Source organism: Aulostomus chinensis, chromosome 23, assembly GCF_037954235.1.
Source record: "Aulostomus chinensis isolate RoL2024-O1b breed Wild chromosome 23, RoL_Achi_v1.0, whole genome shotgun sequence".
Lineage (NCBI taxonomy): Eukaryota > Metazoa > Chordata > Actinopteri > Syngnathiformes > Aulostomidae > Aulostomus > Aulostomus chinensis.
Genome location: NC_141342.1, coordinates 12,796,680 through 12,822,879, shown reverse-complemented (window position 1 = coordinate 12,822,879; position 26,200 = coordinate 12,796,680). Strand labels below are relative to the sequence as shown.

The 26,200-nt window shown below is 43.2% G+C and overlaps 1 protein-coding gene across 1 annotated transcript in view; it reads left to right on the top strand.

Annotated features, from left to right (window-relative positions):
• The window catches only part of svild (supervillin d), a 41,672-nt gene extending 32,590 nt beyond the window's left edge, over positions 1–9,082 (top strand). Inside the window, exons 12-29 of the mRNA XM_086194985.1 lie at positions 161–344; positions 517–689; positions 1,549–1,704; positions 1,823–1,959; positions 2,048–2,195; positions 2,446–2,591; positions 2,803–2,978; positions 3,184–3,313; positions 3,745–4,045; positions 4,158–4,312; positions 4,438–4,540; positions 4,643–4,850; positions 4,919–5,052; positions 5,145–5,300; positions 6,940–7,083; positions 7,252–7,364; positions 7,753–7,908; positions 7,995–9,082. Coding sequence (XP_086051111.1) covers positions 161–344; positions 517–689; positions 1,549–1,704; positions 1,823–1,959; positions 2,048–2,195; positions 2,446–2,591; positions 2,803–2,978; positions 3,184–3,313; positions 3,745–4,045; positions 4,158–4,312; positions 4,438–4,540; positions 4,643–4,850; positions 4,919–5,052; positions 5,145–5,300; positions 6,940–7,083; positions 7,252–7,364; positions 7,753–7,908; positions 7,995–8,081 — 2,807 coding nt within the window. The 3' untranslated portion in view covers positions 8,082–9,082. The remainder of the gene's footprint in view (positions 1–160; positions 345–516; positions 690–1,548; positions 1,705–1,822; positions 1,960–2,047; positions 2,196–2,445; positions 2,592–2,802; positions 2,979–3,183; positions 3,314–3,744; positions 4,046–4,157; positions 4,313–4,437; positions 4,541–4,642; positions 4,851–4,918; positions 5,053–5,144; positions 5,301–6,939; positions 7,084–7,251; positions 7,365–7,752; positions 7,909–7,994) is intronic.
• Positions 9,083–26,200: the final 17,118 nt, after the last annotated feature.

Sequence of the window (26,200 nt, the reverse complement as noted above, 5' to 3'; positions counted from 1 at the left end):
CCTTTTAATTTTTGTTTTCCAGCAGAGATCATATGTACATGCTCTAGGGCTTCTTTGCTAAAACTCTGTGTTAAAGAAGCAGAAGAAGCAACAATTCATCAGCGTTGATGTTATGCATCCTGCTCCGTCCTTCCTGTTTCCTGCCTTGGCAATGGCTCAGGTGTGAGTAAGAGCAAGACGTCCACCATCGAGGTGACAGCAGAGACGGAGAAAGAAGTCATGACCTTGGATGACGAAGAGACATTTGGCAACTTCTACAAGTCTATCTCACCCTCGACCCTCCAGGACGCCACTGTGGTTGTGACTGAGGAGGACCTGAGCCAAATCCAGGCGAATACACCGAAGTCAGTTCAAAATAATCAGAAAGTCATAAATCATGTTGGCAGAACTCTTCAGTGAATGTGGTCCTTGGTCATCTGTCATTTCAAAATAATTCCTTCAGTGTTTATAGACATTTTAATTTGTCGTTCTGAGTTTCTTGATAAATTCCAAATGTTTGTGTGAACATGTGTTCAGACTCACCTCCGCTGTAGCAGAGCACAAGCGTGCCGTGCGACCAGCCAGAAGGAACCAGGGCTCCAGGAACCCTCTACGTGCTCTGGCTGCCCGCAACGATATCCGCCGGGTCTACACTGAACAGAGGCTAAACGTAGCCACCGTGGAAACCAAGAGGATCCAAGTGGAGAGAAGTGAGATTTATCAAACATACCTGCTGTGGTAACTTAGAGCTCCAGTATTCTGACTCTTCTTTGCTCAACGCTAAGCTTTTAGGGGTTAATTTCCAGTAACTGAAAATTGGAAGAAGAAAAAAAAGTTGAAATATGAATAAAACCTTGCCATGCCATGTTTTACCCTGTTGTGCAATCACAGTTGAGGGAGGGTGGGACAAGCACTACTAAGAAGATCAGTTGAATCCTACATATCTACAGTAAGGATGGCTTGAACTAGACGATGGGTTCATCACCAACAAAATCTCTCCAACCCACAAAAACTGACGGGTCCATCCTCTTCCTCTCTGGTTTAGGGAGGAAATTCCTTATACTGTCAATTTACTTTTGACATTCTGCACCATAGCAACCAAATGTTGCACCTGTAAAGTGCTGTCATACGCTCCAAGGGGTGCTTTCAGGAGAGCGCTGATTTGGTGGTGTGGTCATGTTTCTACTCATCTTCGTCCGTGATTACAAACAGCAGGTCTTGTGCATGCACAGTGACCAGGTTACTGAGGTGAATGTCTACAGTATGTTAGTGACTGTTCTCATTGTTTTGCTACAGTCTGCCTCCTCCATATATTTCTTACCTCCACTTCCTCTGTATATTTACTCATCAGTGACTATCTTGACCTCAGTGAAAATTTTACAGGTTTCACAAGAGGAAGTGAGTTCCAGTACTTGGCTGTCTAGTGTACTTCACATGAGAGAAGAAATTGAAAACCACTCTCTGTCTTGTCGAATCTATTGTCAGACATTAATTGGGGGTTTTCTGTGTATCTGATCCACTCTATCTAATAATAACTGTGTAGCTAACAACTTTTGTTTTCTTTTGTAGTGGCTAAACACTCCAACCTGGCAGACGTGGCCTTGGCAGGCCTCGCCAGCAAGGAGAACTTCCGCAAGGTCAGCCTGCGGAGCGTCAAGTCCACTGATGTTGTGACCAACAACAGCACACTGCCTTACAACAAGCTGATGCTGATCCGCATCAAAGGTCAGGAACAGGGTATTAAGATGTCTCATGTAAAGTGTTGTCCTTAGCTAGCTTGTTTCCTCACCTCAGTTGTGTCTCGTCCCAGAGGTGTTTCTCTTACTTGTGTTTCTGTCTGTAGGTCGGAGGCACGTGCAGGTGCGCTTGGTGGAGCCCACGTCCAAATCTTTGAACAGCGGCGACTGTTTCCTTCTAATAACACCAAAGCACTGCTTTATGTGGAGTGGCGAGTTTGCTAACGTCATTGAGAAAGCTAAGGTAGCGACGAATAATAGATGCTCATACATGACAGAAGACTGTCAACCAGTATACGGCCGTGACATGTCCGATCTGTTTGTGTGGCAAGGCGTCAGAGATGGCGTCATTCGTACAGGCTAAGAGGGACCTCGGCTGTAAGGCAGCTCAGGTGACAGTGCTGGAGGAGGGCATCAACGCTGAGAGTAGATGGGCTAAAGAATTCTGGAGTCTACTGGGAGGAAAGACCCAGTATAGAGGTACACACACACACACACGACTATACATGTTGACACCTGTAACTGATGGAACGTGGAGGTATTCTTTGTTCTCAGCAGCAACATTTTAGCTTAATGGCTGCTGTCTGACCCAGAAGACCACTGAAAAGACTGATCTGTCTCACTTCCAGCCCCCCTGCCAGTCTGCACATATGCTCACTCCTCTGCTGTGTGTGTGTGTGTGTGTGTGTGTGTGTGTGTGTGTGTGTGTGTGTGTGTGTGTGTTTTACAGGGGCAGGGGAGCCAGAGGAGGATGAGCTCTTTGAGAGTGGAGTGGTAGACTCTAATGGGGTGTACAGACTCCAGGGAGACAAGCTGGTGCCTCATGAAGACGCCTGGGCCTCCATTCCCAGCGTCTCCTTACTCAACTCTAAAGAGGTACACACAGCTATTTCATGAATGACCTCATAAGCAGGTCTGGAAAAATCTTGATATATGTGGAAAATCCTTTTTTAGTTTATTAAAAGATACAATAATTTCAAGGAAAACACACACACACATATATAGTACAGGTTGTATTGTTTTGTTTTTGTTTTAGTGACCCAGTTTTTGCCATCCTCTCTCCTGCTAATGCCTCCACCCACATCAGGTCTTAGTGTTTGACTTTGGCGGTGAAGTATACGTATGGCATGGGAAAGACGTTCCCTTGGGAGACAGAAAAGTAGCCGTCAAACTGGGCAAACAGCTCTACAGTGGCAGCTACGACTACAGCAGCTGCAGAGTCAACCCATTAGATGCCTCCTGCACAAATACAGACGTGCCTCAGTGAGTATGAACCCCCCCGCCCCCCATTACCACCACCACATTTTCTAGCCCTTAACTTGTGTATTGTTATTTGGTGCAGGTTTATTTGTTAAGTTAGCAGCAAATCCTTTTTTGTTGTGCAGTTGTAGCCTCTAGTGGTTTTATCTCGCAATAACAGTGTGTGTGTGTGTGTGTGTGCGCGCGCGCATGCGCGTGCTTGGTTCAGGCAAGGGGAGACTCGTCCAAGTTGGGCTCTATTTGGCCGTCTGTCCGAGCACAATGAGACGTCTCTGTTCAGAGAGAAGTTCCTGGACTGGGCCGAGAGGAAGAAGGAGGAAGCAGCCGAGGAAATCAAGGTAGACATAATAAAATAATAAACATAGATTGTACTGACTCGTAACTAGACACGATAAAAACACAAGTGTGTTTTTCTTTGCTCATCCCTTTTTTTGCAGTTGTGTTTCGAACAGCTTGCATCATGAAATCTCAATAGGATACACTCACAGGAGTAGTTGAAATGAAACGCTGCTTATATTCCAACAATTAAAGTTTTTTTTAATTTATTGCAATACACACTGATTTATTAGACACACCCAGATCATATAAATGCAGTATAACTGAACAGCAGTACAGTAAATCCTTCGTCCACGTGGGTCATAATGGTGTTACTAATTTGAACGGTCATTTTGGAGGCACAGCAGCATCACATTACAGCCTCTCAAATGACCATCAAAATAAATCAACACCTCTTTTGTCATTAAATAGCCTTTGTTTTATGTGTGTTCAGAGTCCCGTACACTCAAGTCCGCGATCGCCTCTTGATTTGGAACTCCACCCATGTGACGCCAAAGCCCTGCTGGACAACGAGCCAACAGAGGTCAAGACTGTACTGGAGGGCGTGGATGTCCAGCGGGGCCACGGTGTGGTGAGGACAGAGGATGGAAGGCAGGCGGAGTTGGCTACAGTTGCAGTAGACGCCTGGCACATCAAAGAGCACAGTGAAGAGGAAGTACCTAAAGAGAGCCTGGGACAATTACACGAAGCAGACGCCTACATCATCCGCTGGAAGTACTCGGTCACCACACTGGGTGAGTCATGTATTTGGGCCTTAAGAGTAAACCAGGGAGCCCTTGAGACAGTAATACCACAGTAGCACAGTTGTGGCTGGTATGGTGTGAATCATCTGTTCTGTTCTGTCAGTTGGGAAGCGTCAGAAACCCGGGGAGCTGAGTGCCGGTGCTCCTGGAAGAGAGAGGACGGCTTGTTTTTTCTGGCAGGGCCTTCACTCCAGCATCAGCGAGAAAGGAACCTCAGCTCTGATGACAGTGGAGCTGGGCAACTTTAGGGGCTCCCAAGTGAGTTTATCACAACACCAGAAGGAGGAGGAGAGATTTAACAGCGAAACAAACGTTCCAACCATCTACTCACAATCATCGCTGTGCTCTTCTTTGATGCATCTGATCTATTCTTGTCTATTCAGGTGCTGGTGACTCAGGGGAAAGAGCCCCCCTGCTTCCTCCAGCTGTTCCAGGGAGGTTTGGTCATCCATAAGGGTAGTAGAGAGGACGCTGGCAAAAACACGGGTGAAGACCAAGGACTTATCAATACTCATAACTCACTGTTAAGTGAGTATGTAAATGTAATGTAAATAAACTCTGTTAACCATGTCTGAGTTGCTTCCTCAGGTGGTTGGAGGTTATTCTGTGTACGTGGTGAAGCCGAGGTGGAGGCCATGCTAGTGGAGGTGGACTGCAAGAGTGCCAGCCTGCGATCTCGTGCCGTTCTGGTGCTGCTCAGTGCTCAGGAGGCCTGTCTCTACTTGTGGCAGGGCTGTAAAGCACATGCCAGCGCGAGGCAGGTGGCTAAAAGAGCCATGGACAAACTAACTAAGAGGTAAGTTCTGGTACAGATGGATAAACAGATGCATGTATGTGGGGGACCAACAATTTCTTGTCTTCTAGGTGTCCGTCGGAGTTGGGTCTGAACAGCAGCAGCAGGCTGAAAGTAGAGGAGATTGAGGAAGGCGCCGAACCTGCAGAGTTCCTGAAGGCACTGAGCATGAAGGACAAGAAGGCCTATGACTGTATGCTGCAAGGTTTGTTAAACATTCCTACGGCAGAACTACAGAGAGATAAAAATCAAGTTTGTGAGCTGATAACGTGAGATATGTGCGTGTGTTGTCCTCAGATCCAGGGAAGTACAACTACACACCCCGGCTGTTCCGGCTGAGTGCCAGCTCTGGTGTGTTTGAAGGGGAGGAGCAGCTTTATCCTGCCAGGGTGACAGAGGGTGTCATGGCTATGCCCTTCCTCCAGGAGAACCTCTACTCAGCACAACAGCCTGGTACACACCAAGGATGTCTAACTATTATCTTAGACTTAGGTTATAAACTGCTTGGAAAAAGAAAGGGAACACATAATCATCCCAGTGGAACTCCAAGTCAATCACACATGAGATATCAGCCTGTTCTTTAGGTAGCAAAAATGATTGTGAATCAATTTCATCTGCTGTTGTGGGACACACAACACTTGGAAAGGAGACAGCCCTTGTTAGGTAATGGTTTTGCATGTGATGGCCGCAGACCATTTCCCTCCTCATCCTCTCTGGCTGATTCTTGGCTAGTTTTGCATTTTTCTGGTGCCCTCACCGCTAGTGGTACCATTAGGCAGTATGTGAGGCCCAGAGACATTGCTCAGGAAGTGCAGATCCTCCAGGATGGCACATCCACACGTGCAGTGGCCAGAAGGTTTGCTGTGTCTCCAAGCACAGTGTAAAAAGGGTGGAGGAGATACCCGGGGGCAGGCCAGTACCCCAGGAGAGGTGGAGGAGGCCGAAGGAGGGCAACAATCCTGCAGCAGGACCACTATCAGCTACTTTGTGCGGGGAGGACCAGGAGGAGCACTGCCAGAGCCCTACAAAATGACCTCTAGCAGGCCACTCCTCTACATGCTTCTGCCCAAGCTGTCAGAAACAGACTCCATTGGGTGGTATGAGGGCCTGACATCGACAGGCCAGGCTTGTTCTCACAGCCCGGCACCATGCAGCATAATTAGCGTCTGCCAGAGAACACCAGAAATGGCAGAAGCGCCATTGGCACCCTGGTCTCTTCAAAGATGAGAGCAGCTTCACACTGAGCACATGTGACAGACGTGAGAGGGTTCCTTGGAGGGTTTCACAGACCTCCTCATGCTAGCCAGAGGTACTCTGACTGCTGGTTGGTACCAGGACGAGCTGCTCAGACCCCCATGCTGGTGCTGTGGGCCCTGGGCTCCTGTTGGTGCTGGATAATGCCCGGCCTCATGTGGCCAGAGTGTGTCAACAGTTCCTGGATGACGAAAGCATTGATGCTGTTGACTGACCTGCTCATTTCCCAGACCTGAATCCAATCCAGCACCTCTGGGACATCATATACCGTTGTCCCATCAGGAGCACGCCCAGATGTCATAGGGAGTGCTTACAGGCCCGTGGCGGCCATACACACTACTGACCCACATTGTGGCTCTTTTCTTACCAGAACATCCTGAATCAATGTATTTAACCACAATTTGACATCAGTTATTTTATAATATGTATAAATTTTTTAGGCAAAACATCAGTGTCTATATTTTAGATGTCATTATCTTATATTCTCTCCCCTAAAAACCCACCCTGACAAAAGGAGCTCTATGTGTGCAGTATGTACTGCATTGTAGTGTTTGTTCTAAAAAAAATTTAAAAAGTAGATGTAAACTATGCACATCAAAGTGGAGAGTCTTAGCCTGTCTTCACTGACACACACACACACACACACACACACACACACACTAAACTTGCCAAAAAAGAAGGAGTGATTGGGTTTATAACACCTGCTGTTGTAATAATAATAGTATTTGGTGTCAGTGTACAGGTACTGTATTGTAAGCGGAAGTATTGCGGTATATTGCTGCACCGATCAGTGGCAGGCCAAGTCATGTGACTTGCTTGTGCCCCCCCCCCCCTCCAGCTCTGTTTCTGCTGGACAACCGTATGGAGGTGTACCTGTGGCAGGGCTGGCAGCCGGACGACGCCCTGTGTGCCGGCTCTGCAAAGATGCGCTGGGACAATGAGAGGAAGTGCGCCATGGAGACGGTGCTGCAGTACTGCAAAGGTCCGCCCTTGTTTGATGCTCTCGACCCACTTCCTTAAGGCTTCTGTAGTTATCACTTGCAGACTTCAGTTATTTGTAACAGTCATCCAAGAGGTCTTACTAGGCTTCCAGATGTAGAAATGAGCTGAAATGTTTCTCAACCAGACTGACGTGTAGTGTAATCCACAGAAAAGAACCCTCGGCGCCCCCCTCAGGCCTACTTGGTCCTAGCAGGCTGTGAGCCACTCACCTTCACAAACATCTTCCCATACTGGCAGAAGGACCTCAGTGTGGCTTCAAAGGTGGGTGACCTTTTATTTTTTTACTCTTCTGTTTAACTAAGCTGGTGTGTGTGTATCAGGGTTGGTAAACTCAGGTGTTTGACAAAGGAAAATAATCCAAACCATGTCACTGAACAGGATCTGTAAAGATAATGTGTCATCTGGGTTCACAGCTGGTATGCAGAGCAGCATCTAGTGTGTTGTGACGAAATGTCAGAAAGTGTAGACAAGAGTGTGCAAAATACACCTCAGCAGAAGTCCCTAGAAAACAAAACATGGTGGCTTTAGCAGCAGAGTCTTCTTTCCTGCAGGAGTCACAGACTCACACATCTTCTTGAATCTGTTGATGTATAAATTGAACACCTGATGATTCTTGTTTGCATGTGTACGTGTGTGTGTCTGTGTATAGACCGAGAGCTCTAAGAGTAAGGTGATGCTGGTGAAGGAGGTGCTGTCCAAGCTCAGTAAGGAGCAGTACTCCATCGAGGAGCTCACCGGGTCTCCTCTACCGGAGGGCGTGGACCCCCTACGGCTGGAGGACTACCTCTCTGACGAGGACTTCAAGGTTTTGTTTTGTTTTGTTTTTTAAAGCAGGAAGTCAAATGTTGTCACATGACCTTGTTTGTTTACATTTTGCTCGCTGTTCTGCAGAAACTCCTGGAGATGAGTCGGGTGGAGTTCAACGCTCTGCCAAACTGGAAGCAGAAGAATCTGAAGAAAAGCAAAGGCCTCTTCTAAAACTCCTCCTTTTTCCTACACGAATCTGCCCGTTTTCTCTCGTTCTCTGCATGTTTTTATACTTTTTTATTTCAGGACAAATAAAAAAAACATGTCTTGTTTGTAAAGGTTTAAAAAAAACAACTGTAAAGTTTTGTTCAGTTCTTGTATTCGTGTGTCAACATTATTTGTTTCTCAACACATTATAAATATGTAATATACTATTCATGAATATAAGATACATGAATGTTCGCTGCAAATATCGTTTGCTTTTGTGTTGAAACTGTAAAAATCACCCGTTCGTTAGCTTTGCTTTGAAGCGAGGGAGTTGTTCACGTTGTTTTGTTGTCTACTTCCTCAAGTCAACTCTGTAGTGGGATCACATTTGCGCAGAAAACAGACTTACAGTCGTAAGTTGACGTTTTGCTGGGATTTGCAGTTGTTAGGTGGAAGATTATGTTGTTGCATTCACTTTTTTTTAAGCGTGTGCGTGCGTGCGTGCGTGTATGGACTCCCCCATCGATAATTGCGTTATTGAATATTTCTGCCATCTACAGTGATCGTTGCCTCGCTGTAAAGTGAAACGTGACACGTTGAATCATGGTGCCGCTGACGGCAGCCCTCTGATCACGCGAACTGGTTGTTTGGACCAAATTGAATCTTTGTCACATGTTCTGAATGCGTGTGTGTTTTCAGTAGAGAGAGAGAGAAAGAGAGACTTTAAAAAAAAAACAAAAAACTTACCAGCAGAGTTGCAAACTGCCAAATCTGCGCTCTTCATTTTTTAGTGTTACATTGATGATGGTTATTTCCCGTGACATCTGAATTACCCTGCATGATTTGCATTAAAAGCCTTTTTTTCTTTCTTTTTTGCTATTTCAGTTTCTTCATTTCCTTTCGATGTTTAATCTCTTAATTGTAAAATATCAGGCCAGCTTGTATTCCTTGGCACATACACCTGATGATGGTGAGTCGGGAATGAAATACTCCATTGTCCCTTTTAAATAAAATACTTCAAAATGTGCAGTTGTGATTATTCGTGACCCCGATGGGTGTAATGGTGGCTGGTGGTTACTGCTGGGTGGGCCTTGCTCATTTTCACAGCGTGAATCGATTGGAGGTGTGACAGTTCGAACATGAATAGTTGATAGTATTTTAAGGTGGCTGAAAACTGACCACTGCAGTTTTTGCTACTGAAAACATTAACTCGTGTGTCGAACATAGCTTTAAATGCTATCTGAACTAGCCTTGTCTCGCCTGTTATCCAGGTGTAATCTGTAAACCATCCTGGATAAAGGCGCATTCTGCAGAAAGCTGTTGGTCACGAGGAGAAATACTGCGGGTTACTTTCTTTCTCTTTTTTTTCCCCAGCTTGTGTTCTAAAACAATTGTTTTTTTTTAAAGCTCAAAATCACAAGTACACCAGCTCGTGCAGCAGCTGACCGCCGAGAGGATTCGGAATCGTGCTTCACTCCAGCAAGTAGAAACGGTGAAGGAAATCATCTTTCTAGACTTTATTAGTGATGACAGACCTTTTTGAAGTGTAAAATTAAAGGAGAAACTCTTCAGTTTTGCAAAAGCTCCATGTCAATGAAGCGGGAGCAATAGAGCTGGAACTGGTCCCGCTGAACTGGACACGGATGTAATGTAAAGCCACAACAGCTTATTTCACACACAGAGTGAATGCTGTTAGATTGGCCGAATTAAAAAATATTGAACTTCATTTTAATTTGCAGCTAATAAAAGAATTGATTTCCTGATTTTTCTGTCAAGCAATACTTGAAGTATTACGTTCCCAAGTGTGCTCAGCGTTTGGGGAAAAAAAAGTGTCTATATATGACCACCAGGGGGCGGTGTCAGTCCAAACTTTACTGCAGTATCTGCTTCACATCATCAAGAAGTGATGAAGAAAAGAAAAAGAGAAAATTGAAATCTTTTTAAAAGCTTTTTGAGTTCATTTTGTTGGTGGGTGGGAGTGATTTCCCAACCAAAACAAAAAAAAAATAAATTAATTAATAAAATTCTGTCAATCTCATATATCATAGTAGCTGCTTGGCCCTCTGCATCTGTGCGTCCCAGTTTGGCGTTCAAATATTCAAAGGTACACTGTTCTCTAAAACCTCCTCCCTGACAGACTTTCGCGTTCCAGTGACGCCGACAAACACGCAGCAGCAAAGTTATTTCCACAAGAACAGATGGCAGGAGGCAGCCGAGGCCTCCTGGAGCAGCAACTGGGTGGGTGGTTTGTTTATTTATCGTCATCTGGGTCCTGTGAGTATTAATCACCTGCATTACTCTGCCTTCTGGCTCAGGAACGGTTCTCCTGACATGCAAGCGAACAACGACAGCGCTAATTTGAAGGTGGAGTCAGTTTGGGTAACGACGCGGATGTTAGATGATGATGCAGCTTCGGGAGGAGAACAGAGGCGAGGGCTCTTTGATCAGGACCCAGATTTCTCGAGTGAGTGTGAGCCAAGAAGATGTTCTCCACTTATCCATGTTTAAAGTCCCCCTCCGGTCAAAAAACAACCAACCCCCAAAAAATAAAAGTGTTTTTCCTCTTATTCCCACAGTTGAATGTTTTACTTGAACGGTGTATGTGCCAGTTGAGTTTTCACATACATTAGTAAATGTTTTCTCTGAGGTGCTCGGTGAAATTGTTGTTTTCCAGGTGGTTCCAGGAGCAGGACTTATGACATCACAAATGTGTCGGAGGTTGATGCTGGTCTGATATTCAGCACACACAACATGGAGTACTGAAGCCTCCAGAGCACAAACGCTGCCGATGTTTACATGTATTTTCCTATTGTTCAGGTTGTTATTTCCTGTTTTTAATCTTATTCAGAACATGAAAATATTCCTCCAGTCATGTAAATTCCAACTGGCTAGGCTTGCAAGCAGGTGGATCTGAATGTGGCTGTTCTTGTTTCACTCCTGTCTTTTTTGAGCCTTACACACTATGAGACCTAACAAGTGTAATTCTCCTTATACTGTATATGAATGGTGAGAGAAAAGACAACAATTTTAAGTGTTATTCTACCGGTTCCTCACATGTTCAATGATGAATAAACCCTGAATCTATTTCGGGACGTTTGACAAGTTGTATGACTTGTTAGCGAGCTACATGCTAGTATTAAGCTAGCATATTTAAGCTAGCTCAATGCTGATTGGAATTTTAAGTGGTGTTTTAAGGCCTGGAATTGTTGTTTATCTGCTCAAACAATATTAGCACAAGCACAGTATTTTTTTAAGAGATTTTGTATACGTGTGGGTGAGAGAATTGAGAGGTAGAAGAAATAATAGTTTGAATGAAATGTCAAAGTCTACATTTTGTGTTGCAGAGCTATCTAGTGAAGTTAGCATGCTAGCTAGCTAGCCCCATCCAGTCCCATAATATCTCTGTTGCTCTGTAGAATCAGCTTTGGGGAATTTCCACCATTGTTAGAGCCTGGTACCCACATCATACCACCTGTGTTGAGGTGGTGAGGAGGGGGAACAGATAAGGAGGAAACGCTGCAGAAAGGCTGAGTGACACTCGGTGCCTAATATTCAGATCTGAATGTAATCACTGTTGGACACAGCTGAAGTAAAAACACAGATTTTCTTAAGGGAGTCTTGATTGGGGAATAACATAAAACATTTTTGTTTGAAATCATCATGAATTTTCGTTTTCAGATCAAATTTTGATGTCCGAGATGAGTATTTGCCATCTGGCGCTGGCCGAAGCTGTTGGCGTCTCTTGTTTTCGTCTTTCTTTCTTTCTTTCTTTTCTGTATAAAAATATGACAGAATTAGAATTGAAAATCTGGTATAAGATGTTGTTTATTCTGGGGTAATAACCCTCTAAAATGTTCCACCTGGTCATATAATGGCTACTTAGTCGACATCCATGGAGACGAAAAATGGATGATGAGGGAGAACTGCAGCTGTAAAAGTGATGTGTCCCTGTGCAGCACTCGCGTGCACCCTGTTTTTGTTTTACCTCAGCATTTTTTCCATTTTGCTGAAACTGTCCTTGCCAGGGTGATTTAGTGTGTGTGTGTGTGTGTGTGTGTGTGTGTGTGTGTGTGCACGTCTCATAATTGCTCTATAAAGCCTTAAAACACACACTAGAGCGTCAGGAAAACAAAACAACACAAAAATAATAACACACCACTTTCAATTGTTCCCAGGAGACATTTTAAAATAATTGATTGCCTCCAAAAGAGACAATCAATGCTCATCTGCATGGGTTGAGGACCTACTGCTTTTTTGTTTTGTTTTGGCTTCACTGTAAGATGGGGTGTTTATTAGCTGCAGCAGCAGCAGATTGAGGGCGGAACAGGTGAGGCCTTCATAATTCACAAAGCAATAGTGTCTGGTTGGCTCAAACAGAAAGACAGAGAACAAAATGCGTCTTTTATGTGAGAAAACCAAGACCTTGAAGAAAAAGCCTTGTTCTCTCTGTGCTGAGGCCAATATTGAACCAAAACTAGCCTGCATAACCTTGAGCCTCCATACGTGTGTGTTTGAGCGTGTGTGTGTGTGTGTTTGAGAGAGAGAGAGAGAGAGAGAGAAAGTAGAGGATAATATTATAAACAGTTCTCTGGCTCACCACTGATAAACTCACCACGTTAAATCAAGTGTGGGCTGTAAAATATGTTCATTTTTAAAAGATGTATCATCCCCTGGAGGCATAATCCATCTCAGGAACATTTGAGTTATTTTCTGAGAAGCTTTGTTACCTTTTATATATACTGTATACACACACACACACACACACACACACATATATGTATATATACACTTAATTCTACTTTTGTTAATTACTTGTTTCAGCCTTTCAGTTCGATTTATAGAGAACTACAAGAATGGTGTTGAAGAAGTTAGCGTCACCACAGGTTCTCTCAGCCAAAAACAAACAGGATTTTTAAATTAGAATACAGACGAGAAGTGAAGTTAAACCGTGCGCTAGTTACTAACATCTTTTTATTTCTATTTCATTACGTTTTTTCGCATCTTTTTTTTATTTTTAGAGCACGTGACGTGTAGTACAGAAGCTCAAAATGAAAAAAAAAATTAGCACTTTCATGTATTTTTTTCATACCGGTTTATATTTTACTTGTATTTAACCTCTTAAAACAAATAGATAAAGGTTACTCTGCTCTATTTTCCTGTGTTTTCCTGTGCAGCTAAATTTGATGCTGAATATATTTAGACAGCTGTCAGATGACCGCCATGGAGACGACAGCCGAGAGGGACGGACAGCAAAGCATGGACAAGCTCGAAACTGTATCACCGCATCGAACTCCATCTAAAAAAACAGATTTTTATAGGTTGTTTGCATGTCATGTTGCAGACAGCTGTCATAAAGCCTAAGTTCATAAAGAGTCATTATCAGTATCATAATGAAGTTGTTTCGGCATCCATTTGATCTGTTTATTGAATTTAATCACAGCAACATCTGGACAAAACCATCATCCAGATGCAGCAGTAAAAGAACTCTGAGCCTTCCACGTACAGAGAGGCCACCATATATTACCACAAAGTTCTAGTTGGTACTTTAGATAAAAAAAAACATTAATAAGATCAAATAAGCAACCACTGACACACCACACACGCACGCGTAAGACTTAGAACTGCTCCAACTGAGCCAACTGCTGAAGTGAGCGTGTGTATTGTGTGATGTACAATGTCAGCGGGTGTTTTCAGGCAGCAGATGGTGACAGTTTTCCTACTTAACTTCAGCACAGCACATTTATATATAAATGCACACACGCACGCACGCACGCACACACGCACACACACACACACACACACACACACACACATAATCTATGCAAACTTTCACCAAACAGAGAGAAGAAAAAAATCATCTAATTCCTCGGCCACCAGGTAAAAGCAATTACTGTACATCGCATGCATGCTTGAACACACACACACAAACACAAACGCGCCCGCACACATGTACACACACGTGTCAGAATGACAAAAGCCTGCTGGTATCGACCATGACATCAGTCCTGCTCCCTATGGATGAGACGGGAACTGTGGATGACAGATTGAAAGCTCCGACGTCTTCTCTCATCCATCATCTCAGCCTGTTTCCCATCTTCTAGCTGTTCCGACCATCTGCCTGAGAGAAAAAGAGGACCGTTCGGGCCATCCTTGACCGTCCGGGTCAGTCACTCAGAGAGGCTGTGACATCACACAGCCGAGGTTCAGACATGACGTCTACCACACAAGGCAAGAGAAGTCACATTCATTTGGCTTGGATTTAGTTTTTTTTTTCTTCTTCTTTTTCTACTTATCCAGGTAGCAAACCTTCCCGGCCTGATGAGCTGCTTGATAACCCCGTGCTACATCACCAGAGTGAAGGTCACACACACTCAAGACACTTTAATCAGAGGAGACTTGTTCGTGGGATTTGTCTGCTCCACCAAACTTCTTCCATCAGGAACTTCCAGCTGGCCAAGAAATGTTGGATTGACAAGCGTGAAGTAAATATCACGTCACGGCCGGGATGTGTTCCTGTACCAGCGACCTTGGCCTTTGACCACCACGGTTTTTCAGCTCGTCCCTGAGTCCAACTGGATGTTTCTACTACATTTGAACATGTTCCCTCAAGGCCATCCTAAAATATTGTGTTCAAGTGAGGTAACGGTGACCTTTGACCCCTAAAAACATCTCAGTTCATCTATTGGTCCCAGAGGTGGTTTGATCCAAATCTGGGGGGAAAAAAATCAACAACAACCTCAAAGCACTTCTGAAGGACCATGTTAACGACATCAGAATCGCTATCACGTCTATGCGAGCTAACATCGACCTTTGGCTACGAAATGTTTTCAGGTCGTCCTTGAGTCCCAGTGGAGGTTTGATCCAAATGTATTTAAAAAAAAAAAAAAAAAAACTTTAAAAAAAAACCTCAAGAAGTTCCTGAAATACCATGCTAATGAAAATAGGATAGAAAAGCGTATGTGAGGTGACAGCAGGCTTGACCTTTGACTCGCAAAAATATTGCAGTTCATCCACGAGTCCCGGTGGAAAATGGAGCCCAGTTTGAGGCAACTACTTCAGATGAATGGGATTAACCAGGATAAAAGTTACCACACCAGCTATCAAACTCACACATTTCTTATTAATATCTATGCATTTCTCACCTCTAACATGTCGACTAAACTTGTGCACGACAAACCATCAACAACCGCGCACAAATCCACCCAGATGGACATTCTGAGATGGTGGAGTCGACAACACCTACACAGGATCATCGTGGCCAAGCAAACTCAAACTCAGTAGTTGAGCATCCAAAGTCAAACACGTAAACACAAAAATAATCTTTTGTGATTGCGAAAACAGCGGAACGTCCAAACAGGTTGAAAAACAAAACTCTCCAGTATTTCAAAGGCCCTCGATCCCCTTCCAACACCCTGAATCGGCGATGATAAAGGAACGACACTCGTGACGAGTTCAGAGGGAAAGACAGAACCAAGTACTGCTGAAGGTAATAATGATTACTTTAATGCCTGACCGTGAATCTGCATCAGGAGAAAGCAGAGAGAGAGAGAGAGAGACAGAGAGGTGGCTCAGAGTAAAGAGAAAGTAAAAATGATAGAGTTTCGTCTCCTATTTTATACGCGGTTAATTAGATTGCTGGTAATAAAGAGCGTGTTTCACTAACTTTTACATCATGTGACCCAGTGACTCTGAATCACTAGCAGCAACGGTTAATGTAGAAATAGGACACGCCTCTGTGGTAATTTATGAAGTCTTTGATTTGTTATGAATATTTTAAAGGAAAATATTTCCCCCCCACACCCAATGGCTTCCATACCACATCACACAGTGACTCCACATTCATCTCAGTTACAAGGAGACTGTGCAAGTAAGACAAATCTTTTTAATGCATTTTTAAAAATATTAACGTACAAATTACATAAATTTTTTTCAAAAGCTTCAATGACATGTGACCTCCTCACTTCAAATTAATATTAGAAACTATAAAAACTATACCTGGAACTAGAAACTTAAATTTAAACTTAAACCTCCTTTTCATTTATTTTTAAAAAAAATATTACATAAATATTTTTATTTAAATTTGGTTTTTCTACAGCTTCCACGTCACGTGCTCCAGGGAGGCAAATCAATACCAGATAGTATCACAAGAGTAAATAAATAACAAGCATTGCATTTTCCTGTTTTATTCTGCTTGCACTGATTTTCTCTTTTATTATATATGAAAATCTTAATGGAGAACAATTCATCTCTGAATAGCTTCTGTGACATTTTACCTACTCACCCCAAATCAATGCCAACATAATTGCCAGACTGCACAAATAAGACACGCCTCCTTTATATAAAATGTACTTCTATTCCCATTTGATATGAATAATTCAAATGTCACACGATGGTAACGTCCTGTTTGTCTGTCCTCCGCTGCACATAGACTCTCCTGATACTTGCAGCCAATAAAGGAATAAATGAGTTTCCAGAGTGCTCTTTCATCACTGGAGCAGCTGAATTCAGCCTCGGCTTCGCAGCGCCGGCTGAGAACGAGAGACAAAGACTTTGATCGGAATCAAGCGTTTTTACTCACTGTTATTAAAGGTCTACTGTGTGACAATGCAGACAACACGCTGGCTGTTATTCCACATCTTTCAAATTTGCCTCCTGCTATTAAAATTCTTTGCCAGTATGTATCTGAGGGATTTCAGCGGGAGGTGGCGGCTTTGTAATTGAACCATAATTTCTGTGTGATGATGAGACTCGGCTACTTGGCGCTTCTTATTCCAGCCAGTGATGTTTTTGTGCTCGTGGTCTAATCCTAGCTAAGCCTATTGGGCTCTTTGGCAAAGCTAAATGGGGTTGTCCACTCTTTGATGCGAGGTGACCTTCTCGATGGCAAACTAGAAGGAAACGTAATTAATTCTGAGGACGTCGTCGCTGTCCTGCATTTCTTTTCTTTTTTTTCCCCCCCATTTATTTCTCCTGCTCTTTCATCAACAAACTAAATCTGGGAACCACACTTCTTTATTCCATTTAAAGCGATACTTCAACTAAAACGTCTACTTTGTCTTTCAAGTATTTACCAGTAGACTTTGAGTTAAAAGGAAAAAAAACACCTTTTTGTTCTTTTTTTTTTGTCTGTGAAATTGTATCACAAAGCAGATCTCTCAGAGAACAGAACCGTACTTCCTCCCTTTCATTTTGGTGGGGTAGAAGTGGGCGGGGCTGACCAATTAACACAGGGGCCCAGGTGTGCTAACGAGGCTGTGCAGCAGCGTGTGCGGGAACTTGGAGCTGAACAACTTATTGGGAAGATGCCACGTGACACTAAAATTGATTTTGCCTTCAAATAAAAAAAACAACAACAACAACACCTTCAGCTGTGCTACGTTTTGGAAGAAACTTCAAAAACCTGAAGTAGAAACTTTCCAAGGATGTGGTCTGAAGCCTCCAGCTAGCCACTAAAGCTAACACAAGATAAGCCTCCACACGACCCAATGGCAGCTACCAGTCATTGTCCTAACATGAAGCTAATGGCTCCCTTTGGCCAACAATAGCAAAAATACACATTTTGGGTGAAGCTTTGTTTCTAGGAACATCCCGAGCCTCCAAAAAAAATCATCATAATGAAGCAGGTGCTGTTGTTGAGGTGAAGCTGAGGAGAATGTGAAGCAGGTGCTGTTGTTGAGGTGAAGCTGAGGAGAATGTGAAGCAGGAGAGAGACGGAATATGTAGCTATGCCCCACCATTAAGGATCCATATTGACTATTGGCATCACTTACATAGTGTTGGCATGTAAATGCTACCTAATGCAGTGTTGAGAAGCCGCCGTCATCCCACCTGTTGTGAGATCAGGTTGCTCAGATGTAATGAAGCCTTTACGCAGCTTCATGCTGTCTAGTGTTTGTAATGTGTGTGTGTGTGTGTGTGTGTGTGTGTGTGTGTGTGTGTGTGTGTGTGTGTGTGTCTTTTGTTTGCTTGTCTGCATGGTCTTATTTCTTTTATTAAATTCACTCTTATAAAGGCCTTTTGTGACCTTGCTCAGTGAAAGGTGCTATACTAAATAAACTCAACTTACACCTCCATGCTCCGGTACACTTTTGCTCCTGCTTTTTGTATGAATTGATTCAACCTAAAATGACACATCCACCATTATGAGCAAGCGTTTCACTGACTGATGGTGTGATTCTGAGGAAACTGTGCAGGGAATATTAAAGATGACAAAATGGAAGTAATTGTTATTCATTTTCTGCATTTTAGTGCCTTTTACCATCCACTTTCCCCGCTCCCTCCTCCTGTCTATCATTTCTTTTATGTCTCTTTCATCCTTCAGATATTCTTGCTCAGCTTTTTTCCCCCAGACTGATGTCTAAATCTTTCTTTCCTCACTGCCGTTGAAGAGAGGAATACTCATTTTAAGCATACTGATTGAAGTGAATGACTTCTATAAATGAAATTTCTGTACATTTGACATGAAATTGAGAGAAATATATGCTGCTTTTTCAGAGTTATGACAAGACTGACGAAACTGTATGATACATGATGTTTTCACTGGTTAGCTTAGCATAGCATAATGGTTTGAAACCCAAAGTTGTATTCTCCACCCCAAAGCGTAACCTCGTGTTACCATGGAAATATTAACAATGTGGACGTTCACAACAGCTAACATTATCAGTGAGGACTAATATCTGTATTAATATTGAGTTTCCATGCTAGTGCTAGCCAAACGAGTGATAGCGTAGCATAACATAATGACTGGAAACCTATTAGATTAACTAAAGCTGTGTTCTGATTCAGCGGGCACTACTGGCACTTTCTACTTCCTGTTTTGAGTAAATCAGCTGGAAACTTCCCTAAACCAAATAACCACCATTTACAACTCCCTGAATTATAACTCTGTTACCTAGGCGACGTGAATATCTGAGACCTTTTACAGCAGGACTAACATTAACATGGATATTGAATTTACACACTAGTGCTCACTAAATCAATGTTAGATCAAACTTGTAGGACAATTTAGTGCTGACGTGGAAGCCATGGTTTCCTGGTTACCTGGCAACATGCTGGACCGTTGGCTAACCCTGTGAACAAACAAGCATGTCAGCTGTTTGTATTAAAGATGCTGTGTTAATCAGTGAGCTTTAGAGGTGCTGGTGGGCATATTTTGTTCCAGACGGCGCTTTCACATCCTCAGTTGCTTTACTCACACAGCTGCAATCTAGATAAGGCAATTTATTTGGATAACTGCTAATGTCCTACTGCACATGAATCAGGAAAGACTTGACTTGATGGGAGTTTGTCTGGTTGCACCTTTAGCCATTCATCCATTGTCTTCAGCTTATTCCTGTTAAGGGTCGCGGCGGGGCTGGAGCCTATCCCAGTGGCTACAGGTGAGAGGCGGGGATCACCCTGGACAGGTCGCCAGTCCATCACAGGGCCAACACATAGAGACAGACAACCATTCACTCTCACAGTCACACCTACGGTCAATTTAGAGTATCAATCAGCCTCGTCCTCTCTTGATGTCTTTGGACTGTGGGGGGAAGCTGGAGTACCAGAGAGAACCCATGCAGGAACAGGGAGAACATGGAGACTCCACACAGAAAGATCCCGTGCCCGAGCCGGGACTCAAACCCAGAACCTTCTTACTGTGAGGTGACAGCGCTGACCACTGCACCACCGTGCCGCCCTGCATCTTTAGCGTCACATACATTTCTCTTACTCTGTCCAGAAATGTATTCGTTTTGCCAATTTTAGGCTGACTGCATTATTGGGGTATAGTCTGACTGAAAAGTACAATTTTAGTCAGATTAAAGTGTTTTCATGCAAGTTGGTCAGAATATCAAGGTTAATCCTTTTTTTTTTTTTTAAACATCATGCAGTGTGAAACACTTTCTCTGGTCTTCTGCTAAGCTAAGCTAACCTGCCTGGTTCCATCCACACTGGGAATAAAATTGAATTAATACCACTTTTACCTCTTTTCTGTCACATACGTTCACAAACATTTGCACTGACACTCTTCAAATCTAATTCCTCTGAACCTCTTTTTAAAAACCAACCAGCACTCTCACTAGTCCCGGGGACCACAGCAGCGGCACGGTGTCATTCTCCCGTCATGAGCGCTAACCAGCGACCGGCTATTAGATCTGTAATTGGACTCTGCTGCTGCTGGTTTGATTAGAGGGTTGATACTGTACCTAGATCAGAGCAAGGACAGAGCGAGGTCAGCTCAACTCACGCACAGACTATAGCTGAGGGAGAGGAGAGAGGATATTGCGTCGTGTGTGTGTGTGTGTGTGTGTGTCTGTGAGCGTATCAAGGGATTTGGGATGCAGTCATGATTGTTTCTCTAAATTTCCCCCCAAGAGTTTCTGATGAGGTTCTCTTTCGTTTTTATAACCTCAAATGTATTTATTTCTACAGTATCTAAGGGTTCATACGAACTCACTCACCTGCACAGATGCTGGCATTATTGCTTTTGTAGTTGTTAACCTCATGCCAGCAAGGCGTACTGCGCCAGGACTTCATATAATACCAGGAAATGTTCGAATGTTTATCAAGCTGTAGATTCTCAGCAGCACTTCTGGATTCCAGTGACACCGCAGGCACTTTTTATGTGACAGTTCAGTTATTTGTATCATTTTCCCTCCCTTTATTCTCTTTTCCTTTCATTCCGTCTTCCTCCCTCACACTCTTCCATCTCCATCCCTCACTCCTGCTCCCCATTTTTTGAGACTGTCAGCAGCTGTTTAATGCTCAGAAATGCTGTAATATCTTCTTCTTTTTTTTGCACCATTATCTTGTTATAATTACTTTTTTGTCACATGAGTTAGTAGCTGTTTTGTCACAGTAAGGGTTTAATTATCCCGTGCTGAGTTTATTTTTTTCATTTTAGCTGTGTTAAAAAGAAAACCTAATTACCAGTAAAGTAATTATTGATGTCCTTTCTCAGTGTTTGTAATCTGCCAACACAGGCATCTCCACTTTAATTTTATTCATTGTTACCGATCAGTTTTATTTCCTCGCTCTACCTTTGATCCCATGTGACTGTGACTTCTGTGACCCGCTGCATGTACAGTTGCCAACGTCGATTCATTTGATTTAGCGTTAAAAAAAACTGCTGTCTAATTGTCTCAATTGGTTTCCTTTAACAGGCTTTCCCCCACATTTGTAAATGCGTTTGCATTGTCACAGCACATTACAAGAGAAATATCACAATTTAATTGCAGGCTTCTGTTGCACTCCAGATGACGGGCTATTAAAGATGGTAGCATTGGGTGTGTAATTGTGATGAATGTTGGATGCTGGTGTTTCCACCAGTAATGCACGCTGACACTCACGTTAACTGACCAACAAACCCTTAAGGGCTCCTAAGGAGGTAATGAACTCTTGCAGGTCAGTGTAGCGTGCGGCTGTGCGAGTTCTGGATCAAAGAGCTCATATCTTGCACCGATATTATGACGCGCCCAAATGTGTGCGCGCACAAAATCGCCTCACTCTTTCAAAAAAGAGAGGACTTTCTCTCCTGGTATTTTAACTTCCTCAAATCAAAGAGCTGTCTCCCCCTCCTAATCCCAAACTGTTTATGTCCTCCACTGCATTTCAATTTTCCTCCAAAGGTGAAGTTTTTTGTTTTTTTTGTCCGCGCAGCATGACTTCCTGCCCGTCGTGTCTCTGCTAATTTTATCAGCCGTGCCAGAATGCGAGTTTGAAAATGTAAAAATGAAAAGCCCAGAAAATGATTGAGGTTTTTCAATTTGTTTTTCCTTCCCTAATATCTACAGAAGATCAGGGAGATATTCTATAAATTGCAGTGATGTAATAAATGGCAACATCAGCAATTTTCCTTGTGAAACTCAATTTCTGCAGCAGCTCCAGGAATCCCCTCTGCTGCTGCTGCTGCTGCTGCTGCAATTGTTTTTCCATGTCTCACCTCAGTGCAGCCCATTACAAGCATTCGCTATCAGGGGAGTTTATTACGGGTGAAAAAACTACCGCGATCCCTCAATTTCCCCCTCGCTGGTGTGTGTGCACTATAATGGCACGTATTCGATTTGGCATGTTAATAAAAAAAATCTGCGCTGTGACCCGTCCTGTCAAAGGGTTATGAACAAACCCATTTTCCTGCTGTTTTTACAGCCTCTCCGATGATTTCTGACCCTGCTGGCTGGGTGTGTTTGCTGTGTGCCCCTGATCTGTCTCAGCGTGACCCCCGGGGTCAGTCCGCAATGCCACAGCAGCGTTTCCACACAGCTAAAAGAAGTCTCATCTGTGTTGGGTTTTTGTTTTTTGGTTGGTTTTTTTTTTGTATGCACTGTTAGCCTGAACTTGACGTCTGCGTGTGATGCTTCAAAGACAACGGTCAGTCAACAACATGTTTAATTCACCACCACTAACAGCTCGTATGTACACGCCTGTGTTTGCTCAACCACTTTTAAAAAGTCTCCTCCTGCAAATCAAAGATCGTCTGAGAGATTTATGGAGTGAATTTAATTTCCTTCATTTGCATAATTTTTTTCACCGTGAGACGCTGCATCAGTCTTAAATTATAGTTTACAGTTTAGTAGACCAAAGGTCCTGCCTCCTCGAGCCGAACGTCGAATTGTTAGACTGAAATTTCAATTTTCTGTAAGTGCTTGATCAGTTATTGTGAAACAAATTGGACTCTCCAACGGGGGCTTTGATCTCCCAGTTGCTGCACAGAATGTGCAAGTGCCTGTGAGTGCATCCATAAAGCTCTCCAAACCATTACAAGCCCTGAACCTCAATCAGATCTCTATGACTGACGTCTGCCTATTTATTTTCCAACACTGAATGGACAAAAGATTACCACCTACTGTTTTTTCCCTCAATTAACATTAAAAAAAAACCAACCCTGAATAATTATCCACCCTGCCTCTCGCCCGTAGATGCTGGGATAGGCTCCAGCGCCCCCGCGACCCTTACTAGTAAGGAATAAGCGGAAGATGACGATGGATGGAATGATTATCCAGCTGACAGATGAGCAGAGAACAAGCCACTTACTTAGGTTCAGGTTTATTTCTTAGGCTGAGGTTTCTGTGGGTTGCCATCTCAGAGTGGTAATTGTATAGCAGAACAAATACATGTAGCTATAGCTTTAGTTTTTGTACAGCTTGAACCAATATTTTACCTAAATAGGCCTTTCAAGTGTTCACACATGGGTAACTTGAGCTCACAAACGATGTTTTTTTTTTTTTGACTGCTGCATTACCTCCGGAATGCAGAAAGAGCCAGCGGCGTATATTTAGCTTCAAGCTAATGGCAACTGACAGCTAACAACAGAGAAATGTCCAAAAATATCAGTTTACAAACTCAGGCATGCCAGCTGATATAATACACATCGGCTATATTTAGCTCTGTGTTCAGTAATCCACAAACACTTTGATATGAGCTTACAAACTAAAAACTTTCCTGGTTGTCACTTTTTTAACTGTAGCGCCTAGCTCAACCAGCTAGCGCATTCAGCTGGATCAAGTTTTTGCTAGCGGCAAACTAGAAGTGTTGGTTTTCTGGCTGGATGAAGCAGAGCTAGATTTACGCCAGACGAAACACTTGAGTTTGTGAATGCACATTTTTCAACAACGTGGTTGTTAGCAGTCAATCGCCATTGTAGCTCGAAGCTAAATGTATGTGGTTGGTTCTTTCTGTAGTTATAAAAGAAGTAATGCAATGGGAGGAAAACTCAAGACACCTATCAGTGAGTACTTGAAAGCAAAGCACAGTTGTTCAGTGAAGTAGAACCTTAAATATACTGTGTTTTGAAATGTTAAACTGCCAATAGCTGTTCCCACTGTTTGCCATTGAAGCTGCTGCCTCCACATTCTTCTTCTGTTCCGAATATCCCTCAAGAAAAGAAACCTTTGTTTTTCTCCCCCCCCTCTTCCTTATATTTACCTTTCTGTTGTCTGGCTTCTTTGGGTGAAACTTTGACCGAGGACACACTTGGCGAGATACCCCTCTTGTCCAGTTTCAGGTGGAACACATAATCCAACCCTTCCCAGTTCAGCAAAATTGCCTTTGACTTGTCAAATCTGTATTGATAACAGTAGGTCCTTATGTCTATTATTTTGCATGCCTGCATGAACAAAGCCGGTCCATGAAATCTCACCTACTTGTGTGTACGATGTGGTCATGCTGCACTGAAAGCTCTCATGGACACCTCATCCCCCTGGGGGTTAACATTTGATCCATCCATGGGAGGTTTCAGTTCTCCCACAGCACATAACACACACACACCCACACTACAAAAGACATCCCACTGCACATCACCAATGCATAGTTCTTCCCTCCTTCTGTCCCCTCTGTGCTGACACACGCACGTTTTGACGCTTAAACAATTAGACATGATAGCGTACCTACAACATATAGTTCACATGTAGAACAATGCATGCAGTTACAGCCTGCACTTAATGCCATAACATGCAGACGTGCTCCCACACTCCCACAAAAGACTACATACTGTTTAAGAATTCATGCACGTTACCTCTGCACCTCGGGGACACCGCAGCTCTGGAGAAGCCTTGTGGGGTGATGCAAGGACGTTTAAAGTAATACACACAAGTCTTAAAAGATTGGCCCATTTCTTCACCTTCCTGGGAGACACAGATACACAAATCCACAGTCAAGGTGTCTGAGGCTTCCACTTTTGAAGTGTTTGCTTGCTAAGCCACAAAGATGGTAGTATACATCATAGGCACTAAGCATCAAGTTGTTATTCGTGTGAGTGTGCAGATATGTTCCGTTAGCATTTTAGCTCAAAGCTCTTTTGCTTTCGATTAATTAACTTGCAGCGTTTGACTTATGGATAATGACATCATTAATTAATTTATTCCATTTCTCAAACAGATTAATTCTGCATAATTTGTTACAGGAATTACATCCTCTATCAATAGAAAGGGGGAGATGGAAGAAAATGTCTGATAGTGATATTAAAATGACAGAAAAAGAGTCCATGTAGGGAGTTGGGGGATGGCTCAGCTAAACTGTTAGATTTATCTTAAGATCGTAGTTCAATTCTCATTTTCTAACCAGATCATGTGGTGATACACCCCTATTGGTGTCCTTTTCAACCATGAGTCAAGAATGTTTTTATAAAACTATTGTCCTTTAACTTTAATAATGATGGTTATTTGATGACAAACTAAATAAGTTTGTATCCAAGGTTAACCAGATCTTAACCCTATCATTCATCTGCCAAAATAAATGTTTTTTTTTGTCCAAACGAGCACAAAGGGAATGTGCGGATCACATTCGAGGGCTGGGACAACCTGCTGTGGTTTGGGCTGAGTGGGCCCAGTCCCCTGGGGCTTCATGAAAGAGGTAAAACACATAAATGTCATAACAAATAATCCTTCTGCTTTTCATTGTAAGAGTATTATTTACACGAGGGAAAGAGTAAGCAAATAAGCAACTAGTCTGCTGAAAACAGACCACTAGCTTATCTGTGTGGTGGTAGGAGGGCGGCTTTCAGTTGTTCCCCGTTATGTGGACGTAATATGTTCATGCTCCAAATTCAAAGCACCAAAAACTGTTGTCTGATGTTGTTGTTGCTGTGTCAGAATAATGGACGGTGTTCTATTATGTGTGTATGAGGTGACTTACTTGCGGGCTGGCACGTGTCACACCATGGGAAATTTGTTGTTGCAATATCGCAGACATCTCAAGCTGTTAATCTACTTGATATAAAGGTTGCAGGTAGGATGTGAAAGTGACTCTCGCTCTCTTCCCTACAGCCGCCGGGCTGTGCTATATTTATCTCAGGCTTTAACACTAGTTAGCCCACAAAGCTGAGATTATAACTGGCCCATCTGCATCATAAACACAGATTAATTGCACCGGTCGTGTTATTTGCTGTCTCACACGCAGCGTCACAGATTGTTCATGTTGTAGTGGCTGATGGGTTTGTGCTACGTACTGTATGAACAGGTGGCTAACACATGCTAGTTAGACTCAGGTGACATATCACTCCTGCGCGTTGTCACACAGCTGACGCGTTTTATATTACGTGTTGCTTTTCTTTTTTTTTTTTTTTCAAGGACAATGAATAAGGTGAATGCGGTGGACACACAGGTGTTAAATCACTGCATGAAGCAGCGTCACAGGTGAGACTTTACCACCTTGCTGTTTAAGAGCAA